General features: G+C 43.6%; 1 protein-coding gene across 3 annotated transcripts in view; it reads left to right on the plus strand.

Annotated features, from left to right (window-relative positions):
- Positions 1-4,417: 4,417 nt before the first annotated feature.
- Positions 4,418-13,576, plus strand: part of plgrkt (plasminogen receptor, C-terminal lysine transmembrane protein) — a 45,663-nt gene continuing 36,504 nt past the window's right edge. Inside the window, exons 1-2 of one of the 3 annotated variants that reach the window (XM_052020102.1) lie at positions 4,418-4,578; positions 12,199-12,286. In XM_052020102.1, the coding sequence (XP_051876062.1) occupies positions 12,206-12,286 (81 nt within the window). In that variant the 5' untranslated portion in view covers positions 4,418-4,578; positions 12,199-12,205. Of the gene's footprint in view, positions 4,579-4,935; positions 5,096-12,198; positions 12,287-13,576 lie in introns of those variants that run through there. The other 2 variants (XM_052020105.1, XM_052020103.1) reach the window with 2 other exon arrangements.

Here is a 13,576-nt window from a genome sequence, read left to right on the forward strand (position 1 = left end):
CTAGCACTGCATTCATGTCTGCCATAAGAGAATAAAGTAAGTGATGAAGAGGACATACGGGTGCAGTAGGGAGATGTAGATAGGTTAAGTCAGTGGGCAACGATCAGGCAAATGGAGTATAACGTGGGAACACAGCAAGGACTGATTAGGGAGAGTCAGCAAGGCTTTGTGCTTGGGAAATCATGTCCATTGGATTTGAGATTTTTGAAGAGGTGACTAAGAGGGCTGATGCAGGCAGGGTAGTAGACATTGTCTGCATGGACTTTAGCAAGGCCTTTGACAACGTCCTGCGTGGTAGGCTGGTCTGGAAGATTAGATCACATGGAATCTAGGGTGACCTAGCCAATTAGATACAAAATTGACTTGGTGGTAGGATTCAGAGGGTGGTAGTGGGAGGGTTGTTTTTCAGGTTGAAGGCTTGTGACCAACAGTGTGCCACAGAGATCGGTGCTGAGTCCACTGCTGATAGTCATATATATTGATATGGATGGGAATTTACTTGGCATGGTTGGTAAATTTGCCTATGACACAAAAATTGGTGGTATAGTGGACAGTGAAGAACGTTATCTAAGATTACAATAGAATCGAGATCAACTAGGAAAGTAGGCCAAGGACTGGCAGGTGGAATTTAACTCAGACAAGTGCAAAGTATTGCATTTTAGGAAGTTAAACCAGGGCTGGACTTACACAGTAAATGACAAGACCCTGGAGAATGTTGTAGAACTGAAAGACCAAGGGGGTACAAGTACATAATTCCCTGAATATGGTGACACAGGTAAGACAAGGTGAAGAAGGCATTTGGCACGCTTGCCTTCATCAGTCAGGACAATGAATACAAGAACTGGGATGTCATGTGATAGCTGTACAAGACATTGGTGACACTGCACTGGGAGTATTGTGTGCAGTTCTGGTTGCCTGGCTATAGGAAGGATGTCATTAAACTGGAAAGGGTACAGAAGATATTCATAAGGATGTTAATGGGATTGGAGGGCTTGAACTACAAGGACAGACTGGATAGGCTGGGTTTTATTTCCCTGGATCGTAGAAGGCTGAGGGATGACCTTACAGAGGTATATAAAATCATGAGGGGCATAGATAAGGTGAATAGCTACAGAAACAAACAATCTGCTGGAGGAATTCACAGGGTTGAGCAGCACCTGTGCGAGGAAAGAAATTGTCAACGTTTCAGGTCGAAACTCTTCATCAGGACCGAGAGTGGAGAGGTGAGAGAGCTGGTGTGGAGGGGGGAAGGGGAGTGGCGAGAAAGGATTCTGAGGTGATTGGTGGACTGAGGAGGGGTGTGAGATGACAGGCAAGTAGGGGGGGTGAGTAGGGGCGGAGTTGGAAGTCTGTGGCAGGTGAATGATAGATGGAGGCAGACAGAGAGAGAGAGGAAAAAGAGAAAAAAACAGGTGGGAAGAGGGGAGTGTGAAGTCAGGAGATGGCTGCCGGAGGGGGATAAGCAGGAACACAAAGTGCAACTGGTGCTGGATTCAGATAAGTAAAGAAGGTGAGAATGGGAACCATTAGGGGAGGTGAACGACAGTTGGAACCAGATTGGGGGTGGGGGGGGGGATGGCGGGGGAGGAAATATGACCTGTGTGCGAAGTGGGTGGATAGAGCCAGGAGGGGGAAAGAGGACAAAGATGGGTGAAGGGGGGCTGGGGGACAAAAACGGGGCGGACAAGATCACAAAGGGGGGGTTGGGGAAAGAGGGGATAAAAAAAAAGAGGAGGGGGTTACCTACAATTGGAAAACTCAATATTCATGCCATTGGGTTGTAGACTACCCAGGTAGAATACAAGGTGTTACTCCTCCAGTTTGTGTTGGGCGGGGAGTTGAAATGGTCTGCAACTGGGAGCTCGGTATAGCCATTGCGGACTAAGCGTAGGTGTTCTGTGAAACAGTCACCAAGTCTGCGCTTGATCTCACCGATGTCGAGGAGGCCACATCAGGAGCACCAAATGCAGCAGACAAGATTCATTTCCCAGTGAAGGGGAGTCCCAAACCAGAGGGCATAGGTTTGTGAGAGGGGAAAGATTTAAAAGGGGCTGAGGCACAACTTTTTCACACAGAGGGTGGTAGGTATATGAAACGAGCTGCCAGAGGAAGCTGTAGAGACTGGAACAATTACAAGTTTTAAAAGACATTTAGACAGGTACATGGATAGGAAAGGTTTAGAGGGATCTGGGCCAAATGCAAGCAAGTGGGACTAGCTCAGGTAGACAACTTGGTTGCCATGGGCCTGTTTCTGTGCTGTATGACTCTATGTGAAATTGTCTATTCTGGCAGGAAAGAAAATCATTATCTAAACAGTGAGAGATTGCAGACCTCTGAGACAGAGGGATCTGTGTGTCTTATTGGATGATTTACCAAAGGCTAAAATGCATGCACAGCAAATAATTAGGGGAGCTAATGTAGTTGGTTATTGCTGGGGAAATTGAATACAAAAGTACAGTTATGCTTTATATACAGGGCACTGGTGAGATCACAATGGGAGTACTGTGTACAGCAATATCTTCCTTAACCATGACTTCACCATTGTTAACAAAACCCTTGATTGCATCTCATCCACTGCCTGCACCTCTGCTGTCACCCTGTCTCCTCTGGGCCAGAACAGGGATAGAGTTCCCCTGGTCCTCACTTTCCACCACTAGTTTCCACATTCAATGGATTATTCTCAGCAATTGCCCCTGCCTTCAAAGGAATTCCACCACCAGACACATCTTCCACCCCAACCCCTTTTAGCATTTCACAGGGGCTGTTGCCTTTGCAACTCCTTGGCCCACTCTCCTGTTCCCACCAACCACATCTCTTCTTATGGCACTTTCCCTTGCAACCATGGGTGATGCAACACCTGTCCTTTCATCTCTTCCCTTCCCACCATCGAGGGACCCAAACAGTCTTTCCATGTGAAGCAGCCATTCACCTGCACTTCTTCCAATCTAGTGTAATGCATTCGGTGTTCACAATGTGGCCTCCTGTGCACTGGATGACCACTTGCAGAGCACCCTGAGCTTCCTGTTGCCTGCCACTTTAATTCCCCATCCCACTTCTACTCTGACCTAACACTCTGGGGGTCAACACAAGCTCAAGGAACAACACCTTACCAAGTTACAGCCTTCTGGACTCAATACTGAACTCTACAACCTCGTGTAGCTTGATTCCTTTGGCTGTATCAGTTATCCATCTCTGACATTGGCTTATCTTTTTTTCTTCTTTCTTTCCTCTCTGAAAGTGGAGGACATGCCCAGTCCAACCTGCCGGGCATGTATTCCTGCTTTACACTTTGCAACCCCTGCATTCTTCTGTCTATGCTGTCACTCTCTAACTCCTCCCATTCACTCACTGTCCAAATAACCTAGTTTACTGCTTATCCTCATGGTCACCCCAGTTTTACCCTGTCAGAGACATTGTCCTTTGCCCACCCCTCCCTGCAGCTTAACAAGCTTCTTTTCTCTCCTTCCCAGTTCTGACGAAGGGTCTTTAACCTGATACATTTCTCTTCCCACAGATGTGGCCTGACCTGTTGAGTATCTCCAGCATTTTCTGTTTTTATTTCAGATTTCTGGCATCTGCAGTTTTTTTTTGTTATTTTCATTTACAATATTGGCCTCCTTATTTAAGCAAGAAATTAATGCACTGGAAAAAATTCATAAAGTTTACCAGACTAATACCTGGAGGAAAGGTTGGACAGGCTGGGTTTAGACCTGCTGGAGTTTAGATGACCGAGAGTAGAACTTGATTGAAACATACAAGATCCTGAGGGGTCTTAACAGAGTGAATGTAGAGATGTTTCCACATACAGGGGAACCTAGAACTAGGGATCACTGTTTTGGTCACCCATTTAAGATTGTTTTTTCTCTCCAAGGTCACGTTCCCTTCCCACTCTCTTCTCTGGAAGGCGGTGGAAGCAGGGTCTTTGACTATTTTTCAGGCAGACGTGGACAGATTCTTGACAAGCAAGAGGTGAAAGGTTACAGGTGGGAATATGGAACTGAGATTACAAGAAGATCAGGCACAATCTTATTAAATGGCAGAGCAGAAATGAGTCTTTCTGCTGCGGCCACAGCGAGAATGCATGAACGCTACACAACCAGCATTGGAGGTCGGGACTGGAGCCGGGTCACTGGAGCTGTGAGGCAGCAGCACCACTAAGTATGCCACTGTGGATTTGCGATTAAAATCAGATCAGCCACAACCTCAGTACTTGGTCGAGGGGCCGAATGGTCTATTCCCAATTTGTTTGTTCCAAAAATGAGAATGACTGACAAGCCCGGCGGGTGGTTGGGACATTTTCCTGTTTTAAAAAATACTTTTAAATATGTATCATTTCGATATCAGTTTTGATCGCGATTGATCCAGATATGTTTCATTTTTGAAAACATTTTTTCATGGGCTGACTTATCAACAGCAGCAACTGCAACTCTGGGAAGGCGGCTGGTTGGCTCATCCTGTGACAGGCGGCGTGGGGCCCCGGTTGTGCCCTCGGTGGCGAGGCAGAGGAGATCGGGAGTCGGCGACCCTGCGCAGCGCCAGCGGCGGGGCACGGGAAAGCCCGGGAGCAGCGCAGCCACGGTAGGTTCGAGGGCCGCGGTGAGTGCCGACACCCACGGGCAGCAAGGCCAGAGGAACAGACACACGAAGCAGAGTGGAGCTGCTGCTAATTCGGGCCGCTGAATGCATTGCTCCCAGCCCGGTGCACCGTCCTCGGCCCGCAGCCGTCTGTGTGCAACTCTGGTTTTAAAGAACCTCGCAGCATACGCACGTCCGCCCGCCCTTGCATCAGCGCCTTTGGGGCTTCACATGACTGCAAGGAAGGCGACCTGTGGGCGGCTCCGTCTGCAGCTTCCGTCTGTCAGTGGAGCCTTCCTGGTCCTGGCGGAGGCATCGGCTGCTGACGCAGGTGGCCAATTGATACTACTCTAGAGTTAGGAGCAAAAACACAAAGCGCTGGAGGAACACTGGATCAGGCGGCATCTGGAGAGGCAGAGGGATGGTCCAGACCCTGCACCAGCACCGGGAGTGTAGAGGGAAGATAGCCAGTCTAAAGCGGAGAGGCGAGGCAGAAGCTGTAGGTGACAGGTGGAACCAGGTGACGAGGGAGATGATGGGCAAATGGAACCAGGTGGGGAAGGGGGAGGTGAGGAGTTAGGAGACAGTGGCTGGTCATAGAGCTATACAGCATGGAAACAGGCCCTTTGGCCCAACTCGGCTATGCCGACCAAGTTGCCTAACTGAGCTGTTTTCCTGCATTTGGCCAATATCCCTCTAAACCTTTCCTGTCCATGCATCTTTTGAATGTCAGTATTATACCCACCGCTACCACTTCCTCTGACAGCTCTTTCCATATACTCACCACTATCTGTGGGAAAGGTTGCCCCTCAGATCCCTTTTAAATCTTTCTCCTCTCTCTTTAAACCAATGCCCTCAAGTTTTGGACTCCCCTACCCCAGGAAAAAGACTTTGGCTATTCACCTTATCTGTGCCCCTCATGAAATTATAAACTTCTGTAAGGTCATCCCTTGGCCTCCTATGCTCTAGGGAACAAGACCTAACCTCTCATTATAACTCAAGCCCTCCAGGCCCAGTAACATCCTCGTGAATCTTTGTTGCACCCTCTCCAGTTCAGTGACATCCTTCCTATAGTAGGGCAACCAGAACCGTATACAGTACTCCAAATGTGCTTTACTAACATCTTTACAGCCATATTGTGACATCCTAACATTATTCTGACCAATGAAGGAAAGTGTACCAAATGCCTTCTTCGTACCTGTGTCACCACTTTCAAGGAACGATGTACCTGTACTTGTAGACCACTCTGTTATGCAACACTGTCAGGCAGTGTCTGTAGAGGCAGAGGGATGGTCAAGACTGCATTAGGACTGAGAATGTAGATGTGGGATAGCCAGTATAAAGAGGAGAGGGGGAGGGGTGAGGCAGGAGCTGGTAGGTGATAGGTGGAACAAAGTGAGGAGGGAGATGATGGGCAGACTGAAATAGGTGGGAAAGGGGAATGGGTGAGTTGGGAGACAGTGGGTGATAGGTAGAGACAGATAAAGAGCAAGAAAATGAACAGCGGAGAAGTGGAGACTTGAAGGAGATGTGGAGACACAAGAGGCTGGAATCTGATAAGCAAGGAAGCTGATAAATGGAACCAGATAAGGGAGTGATGGAACCAGTAGGAGGAGGGGATAGGAGACCATAAGTTTAAGTGTGTGGGCGATAGGCTAGTGGAACAGGAGGGGGAGGGAAAGGGAAACCAAACTGGGTTATTGAGGGCAGGGGGAGTAGTTGTAGAACCCGGGCAGATCTGAAGCAAAGAGAAAGGAGCACAAGGGGGTGTGGGTTATCTGAAATTGGAAAATTCAGGTATTCATACCATTGGGTTGTAGACCACCCAGGCAGAATATGGGGTGTTTACTATAAACCCACTCCCACAGCTACCTTGACTACACCTCCTCCCACCCTGTCCTCTGTAAGGATGCAATCCCTTTCCCTCTGTTTCTCTGTCTCTGCTGCATCCATACTCAAGATGAGGCTCTCCATTCTAGGATACCTGAAATGTTTTCCTTTTTCAGGAAGTGAGCCTTCCCCTCTTCTGTGGCTGATGGAGCCCTCACTCACATTTCCACCATTTCACTAACTTCTGCTCTCATACCCCTCCACTCAGACACATCCATTTTGTTTGTAGTTCATACGTGGTAAAATACATTTCACCACCCCCACCCTGCCTCCTCATAAATGCTTGTTAACCTCACAGTCTGCTCCTTTTAAACGTGGCCTGGGGACTGCTGGAAACCCTGTAGCTGAGCAGCTAGTGTGCCCAGTACATTTTTATTTATTGTAACTTTTCTTTCTGAACTATCTAATCAAATTACCTCAATGTGTGTAATCTCTGCTTACTTACACCATGCTCCTGGGAGATCATTTATGGGTCCCAGGTAGGGAGCTGCTGAAGTAGATTACAGCTGATCTGAATCTATTAACTTTGTTGATGATGCTGAGTCTCTGCAGCTGTTTGGAGGACAAGGTTGCATGTTTCCACTATCCTCTGTTAAGGGTTATTTCCTGATATCACCTCCGAATGACTCAGATCCAATTCTAGATTTCCCCACCTGAAGACATAATATGACCTGCCTCATCAATGCCCTTAATAATCTTAATAAAATCAATCTGTAACACTCAAAAATTCAAATCTAATCCATACAACCACTCCTCAACAATTCCATGAGAATTGCCCAAAATACTCCTAGACCATCTGAGATCTATGGTACTACTGCCACTGTTGTGTTACCTCTTTCCCTTCCTGACAACACCTTACCCCATGAGGACTCCTGGCCCTCTCCACTCAGTCCCATCTGTAGCAGATATTATCATCGATATCTCATTGCTCTCTCCTGTGGAAGCAGAGAGCGACTGTTGTGACTCTGGGAAGGCTGAGCAGATACAGCGGGATCAGGACATAACTCTGGAGATCAAGATTGTCCCAGCCAAATAGAAATAGGTTGTCACACTATCCTTTACTAGTAGAATTCTACATCTGCATTTAATTCTTCTCTCTATAAAGATGTTACTTCATCTCATTATTCTTCACCCTTTTTTGTTAATGTTTCCATTGTGGATTCTCTGCATTTCAGGAGGTTCCAGTTCTGTAACTGAGTAATGTGACCACTTGGTGGCTCTGGATTATCTTTTCCCCACCAGATACTCTGGAGAATTTTTGTACCTGCGTTTCTTCTTAATAACTGAAATTTCCAAAATCAAAACTAGGGTCCAGGCAAATTTGCAGTTCAAAGAAACACACAATTACATGCTTACATTTATATGCTGGATTAGTAAGGATTTATTTGAAGGTACTCCCTGAAGCGGGAGGTGGATGATAATTTCTTGCTGAAGGCCATCTGTAATTTGCTTGTACACAGATAGTTCATTTCGGAGAACACAACGGCCAAGTTGTTGAAGTATTTTTACCTGGTTGCCACAGGTTTCTTTGCAATTTTACTTCTAATACTTTGTGTTGTAAGTAAAAATGGAAAGGGCTTGCATTAATTTGGGGCTTTCAGCAACCTCATGACATCTCAAAGTCCTTCCCAGGCAAAGGTGTAGGTTGAGGTATAAATGTAGACCAGGGGACTGGAGGAACTTCCTTGTTGTTCCTCATGCAGTTTTTCTTCATCCTCAGTTTAATATCCTGTCCAACAACACAGTGGTGAAGTGTCAGCTGAGATCAGGTGTTCTAGCCTCTGGAGTGGGGCTTGGACTCATATACTTCCAATTTAGAGGCGAGAGCAGCTGATGTGTGTTATACCTTTACCTTTTAGATGGAAAAAAAACATTTGTTCCTTCTGAGTAATTGGGGTTTTAACTCTAAATTACCAACTAGTCCTTGCCTAGACAGTAAAATGTTTATTGCAGCTGTGATGTTAATTAGTTGTAACTGTTATTTGATTGCTAATTTATTTTTCAGAGGATTCACTTTTTTTCTGAGCCAGTTTGGCAGAGAAGTTTATCTGCACTGTCCTGGGCATGTACCCATCTTTCAAAAAAAGCACTGTATCAGATTGGAGAGCTTTACATCCTTGCAATAAATGTAACATACTAATTCCTGTCATAGGACTAACATAATAATTATATTTTGTGCTAGTAGCTACAAATGTATCAATATCACTTGGACACCTCTTCTACAATTTCCAATCTGTATCTGGCTAACCTGATTGCATAAAGTTATCGTTTCTATAAGAATGAATGATTACAAACCAGCAACAGTTTGACTGAAGGTCCTTTCCACTTTTAATATAAATACCTTACCAATAATTGTGCATTAGATCGTTCCATCAGTTTAAAACCTCATGAATGTTATATAATGTCTCACTTGAATTTTGTCATACTGTAAACTTGCCTGTTTAAATTCATGCTGTGATTGTCTCTAACTTGCTTCCATTTTCTTAAGCTGTAATAACGCATTATATTCTTTATTCCTCTCCATCACTTTTTATATTTAGCAAATAATAAGAGTTTAAGAAATTGGTTAAGGTCTATTGCTTTAATCAAACACTGCTGTAGTATATAACCTTTCCTTTTACAACATTTCTGAGCTCCCCTGGATGTTCTCTTCTGACAACCACAGGCTTGATTTATAAACCAGATTGTGAAGATTTTTGCTGTTCTCCTCGTAACATTCTAAGTTCTGCCACAAAAGGGTTTGAAGCAAAGGCAGATGCTTACTCAGAAAGAGAATTTTGTGCCTGGTGTTGGACATCAGTCAATAGCAAAATTAATTGTAGAAAGGAAGACTGCGAGCAGTCATACCCACTGAGTTTGGTTATTTCATATATATTTATTTCCAAGAGGACAGATAAAAGTCATCTTTAGTCCCGAGGGACTGCCTAAGCAGATGAATGAGAGGTCATTAGGACAGCTACAATTTGTTCTTGTAGGATGCCTGCAGAAGCCACCTTTATCATGTAGGTATATCAGATTGCAAATTACATGGGAGGTGGTGGTGAAACTGACCAATTGCACACACAGGCTCCTGCAATGCAATACCTATACTGCCCACTACACTGGAAATTTCTTACCCCACACAATATTGGTGGTTACTGAGTTTGATGGAAATTTTACTTGTGCTGCATCTAACGTAAATGGCGTACCCTGTCTTATCAGGAAGGTGTGGTTTAAAACTGCCCTTGGAGTGTTTGCTTAATGTTTGAAGACTAGGATGGTGATTGGTTCATAGTCTAGTCAAACATTGTAATTGATGCAAAAGTGTTTTTTCTAGCTTGTTCGACAATATACCATCTCAGTGGATGCAGAAGAGTTAATCAGATAAGGATTAACTTTGAGTCAAGAAGAGAACCCCATGACCTTTTAACCAGTGGAGAAGTGATTGAACCAGAATCAGAGGTGCCTAATATAGCAGGCTAGAAATTCTACAGTGCATTGGGTACAGAGTTTTGGTGGCCATGGGGGTGTTAGATATTTGATTCTCCAGAAATGCATTGGAGTCAGGATATTGTAAGAGCCTGACATGTGATTGGACAGGGATCTGCCTGTGCAGTTGAGAGTGGGTCCCAATGCCTTTGGCAGCGTGCCTGGCTGTGGGTCAGAAATGACCAAAAATGGCCTCAACCATGAACATAATACTGGAAGAGGAGGGGTTCTGAGGGTGATCTTGACCTTAGCTGGCAGTCCTGTTGTGCTCAGACAGTGTTCTATAGAAGAGCTGTACCTCATCGGTTTGTCCCTGATGGCTGTGTCTGGGCTCCACTGTAGGATCAAGCCAGAGGTCATAGTTAGGGGGAGGGCCAATCGTCCAGAAGGGTAAGATTCATTGAAAGCAAAACACAAGTTGTGAGAATGAAATTGGTAAATTGTTATTTTATTGCATCCCGTTCATACAGATCAGTTCATTACAACAGTGTGTTGAGGTAGTACAAGGTAAAGCAATAACAGAATGCAGAATAATGCGTTACAGTTATAGAGAGAGTGCAGTGCAGAAAGACAATAAGGTGCAGGGTCATAAAGAGGTAGATTGTGAGGTCAAGAGTGCACCTTATCGTATAACTGTTCACTAAAATGAAACAGGAAATGCTAGGCAAGGCCAGGCAGCAACTGATGGAGTTAATGCTTCTGGTCAGTGATCTCAGTGAAGGTTGTGTTCTGATTTGTCAGTGATCACTGTTTCTGAGTGGCTCTTGACTATAGGGTAGTTAGATCTCTCAATAAGTGTCTGCTTTTGGAGATGCCCATTTTTTTTGAAGTAGTTCTTCATACAGATTTCACCATAATGAGAGTTAATTTTGCGTTCATTGTTCAAAATAGAGAGCTTTCATTCAAGAGCTTGTGAGATGTAAGATTTGAGACCTACTCCACAGATGATGTCTATATCTGAGTAGTTTGAAAAGGCACCCAGCCTACAAAATGTACTGTGTTTTATTCTTGCAAATATTCACAGGTTCTTGAACAAGTAGTTCAGTTCATCTAGCCCAGATCAAATTATCTTTTTATTTTTCCCTTCATTCCAAATTCACCATGAATTTAATAAATCTGAAATTTAAAGCTTTTATTAGTAATGGTGCCATTAACTACTGGATTGTTGCTAAATTCTATGATCTTCGCTGATATTTAAGGGAAAGAAATCTGCCCTCCTCAATTGCTCTCTATGTGACTCTGATCCCACAACAATACCATTGACCTTTTACTACCCTCTGCAATCACCCAACAAGCCACCTATTTTTACAAAAACATCCGGGCAATACCTTCCCCATATAAACTGCAGTAGTTTGAGAAGGTGACTTACCAGCTACATCTTAAGGAACATTGCAGAACGGTAGTAGTGATTCCTACAACCCATGAATGAATATATAAGAAAAATCCTGAGGATGTGGTTTTTCTTGACAGCTGTGTCAGAGCATAAAGAAGCATCATTTGTCCACTGATGGTCTAATCTACAGTCTGGTGGATTTGGTTGGAATCCTTGGACCAAACTAAGCAGTTTACTGCCCCCAGGTGCTGGGCTCATTGGACTCCCTGGTTGTATTTTGCCCGATGAAAATGATTTAGTTATGTTGTGACATTGCCCGCTTGAAGTGGTTTCATAGTTTTGATATACTATGAATGGTAGCATTGTTCATAGATATTTCATTACCATCATATACCTGCTTCTTGTTCAACAGATAATGTATACTCAGTCAGGAAGATTACACATTAAATCAACCTGCCAAAGATAAAAGAATGACATGCAGCCTGTGGCCTATTGTGTGAGACTGAGAATCTCCACGAGATACCACATTGCAAAAGGGGACAGGTTACTGAGATCATTTTTACAGGAATAGTCATTGATGCTGAGATTATTTACAATATATTTTTCAGAAATGATATCAGACTCTGATATAAAAATGTGTGTGGTATTGCCTCACTATTTCTTGAATTCCATAATTGAATTCAAGAAATGGATGAATCAAATGTAGAACAGAACAGGAATTTAAATTTGACTGCTTTTGGAGAAGCACTTTAAACAGAGTCACATTACACATGTAAGCATATATACACATGCCTTTAATATACTTGAATACAGGTAGGAAAGGGAGCATGCTCCTTTATAAAACAAAAGATACAATTGATTGCTTTGGAATTAGTAAGTGAATACATGGCATTTAATTTGTATTTTTTTTTATGTATTCTGTTTTTTTACAGGTCCAGGATGGGGTTTTTTATGTCTAAATCCATGGATGAAAGCCTAAAGAAACAGCAAGAGTTCATGGCAGCAAACAGTGCTCTCCAGGTACAACAATATTGCTGTCCACAGTAAATATCCATTTACTGAAATATAAATAAATGAATGCTTGGAAGTGGAGCATTTATGAGCTTGTAGAAAGTGATTGGTGAACACTACACAAAAGCTTTGCTACATTGACATGAATGTTTTCAACAAAATTAATGAAGCAGGTCCTCATTAGTCAGGTTGGATGAAGGGTGTTTCATCTTCTAGTCAGTAAACAAATCACTTCATGGATGATCATTGGATGATAGATTGCAACTATGCTTAGAATAACATAGTGAGCAGGAGGGGCTGGAAAATAAGATGGAGTAAAGCAATGGAAGAGACTTGGAACTGAGCAGATTTTAGTTTATTAGTGCATCTGTCCAGTGTTTTGTAGAAGGATTCACAATAATGCAAAGAACCTCATTTCAGAGGTAAACAAATGAATTACCTATAGACTGTAGCCATTATTGCAATACTTAATGTGCATTGTCTAATTGGTGCAATTAATTGATCTGCTTTGGAATTACACCAGCTGGTAAGTTTATTTGCAAGTAAGTTTATTAGCGTCGGTTAGCGCGATGCTATTACAGCGCCAGCAATCGGGTTTCGATTCCCGTGGCTGTCTGTAAGGAGTTTGTACGTTCTCCCGTGTCTGCGTGGGTTTCCTCCGGGTGCTCCGGTTTCCTCCCACATTTCAAAGATGTACTGGTAGGTTAATTTGGGTTTAAAATGGGCGGCGCAGACTCGTTAGGCCGGAAGGACCTGTTACCATGCTGTAAATAAAATTTTTTTAAAAATTTAACTTTTTTCTAAAGTAGTAAAATGGGAACATGAGAGGAAGCTTTATAAGAATAAATCTAAAAGCTTCGTACTTCTACTGCTACTGTTCATTGGTGAGTCCTAATTGCCTGCAGCCTTGACATTTGGCCTTGGTCAGGATAAGAACTAGAAAATCTTTTAGGATAACCATCTGAGCCAGTGCAATTAACTTACTCTCTCATGATTCTTGCTCACCTTCAATAAGCACAGGATTATCAGAATGGCAACCCATTTTTTGGCTTTAAGTAACAAGCAAATTTATAAACCTACAGGTAAAAGCAGTGGTATGTCATTTACAATAATCAATATATTCTTGTCAAAGAGGAAGTGAATTAGCTTAGTGCAACCCCTAATGTTCCAGGAAGATCCTATCAATTCAGTTGTACACACTTCAACTCGGCCTGCGATTCAGCTGGAACACATGCTTATTCCTCCCCCAAGTGTGGATGTGGTTTATAGATGTATTCAAACAAAACAGTTGCAAAACAT

This window comes from Pristis pectinata, chromosome 7 (assembly GCF_009764475.1).
Source record: "Pristis pectinata isolate sPriPec2 chromosome 7, sPriPec2.1.pri, whole genome shotgun sequence".
Classification (NCBI taxonomy): Eukaryota; Metazoa; Chordata; class Chondrichthyes; order Rhinopristiformes; family Pristidae; genus Pristis; species Pristis pectinata.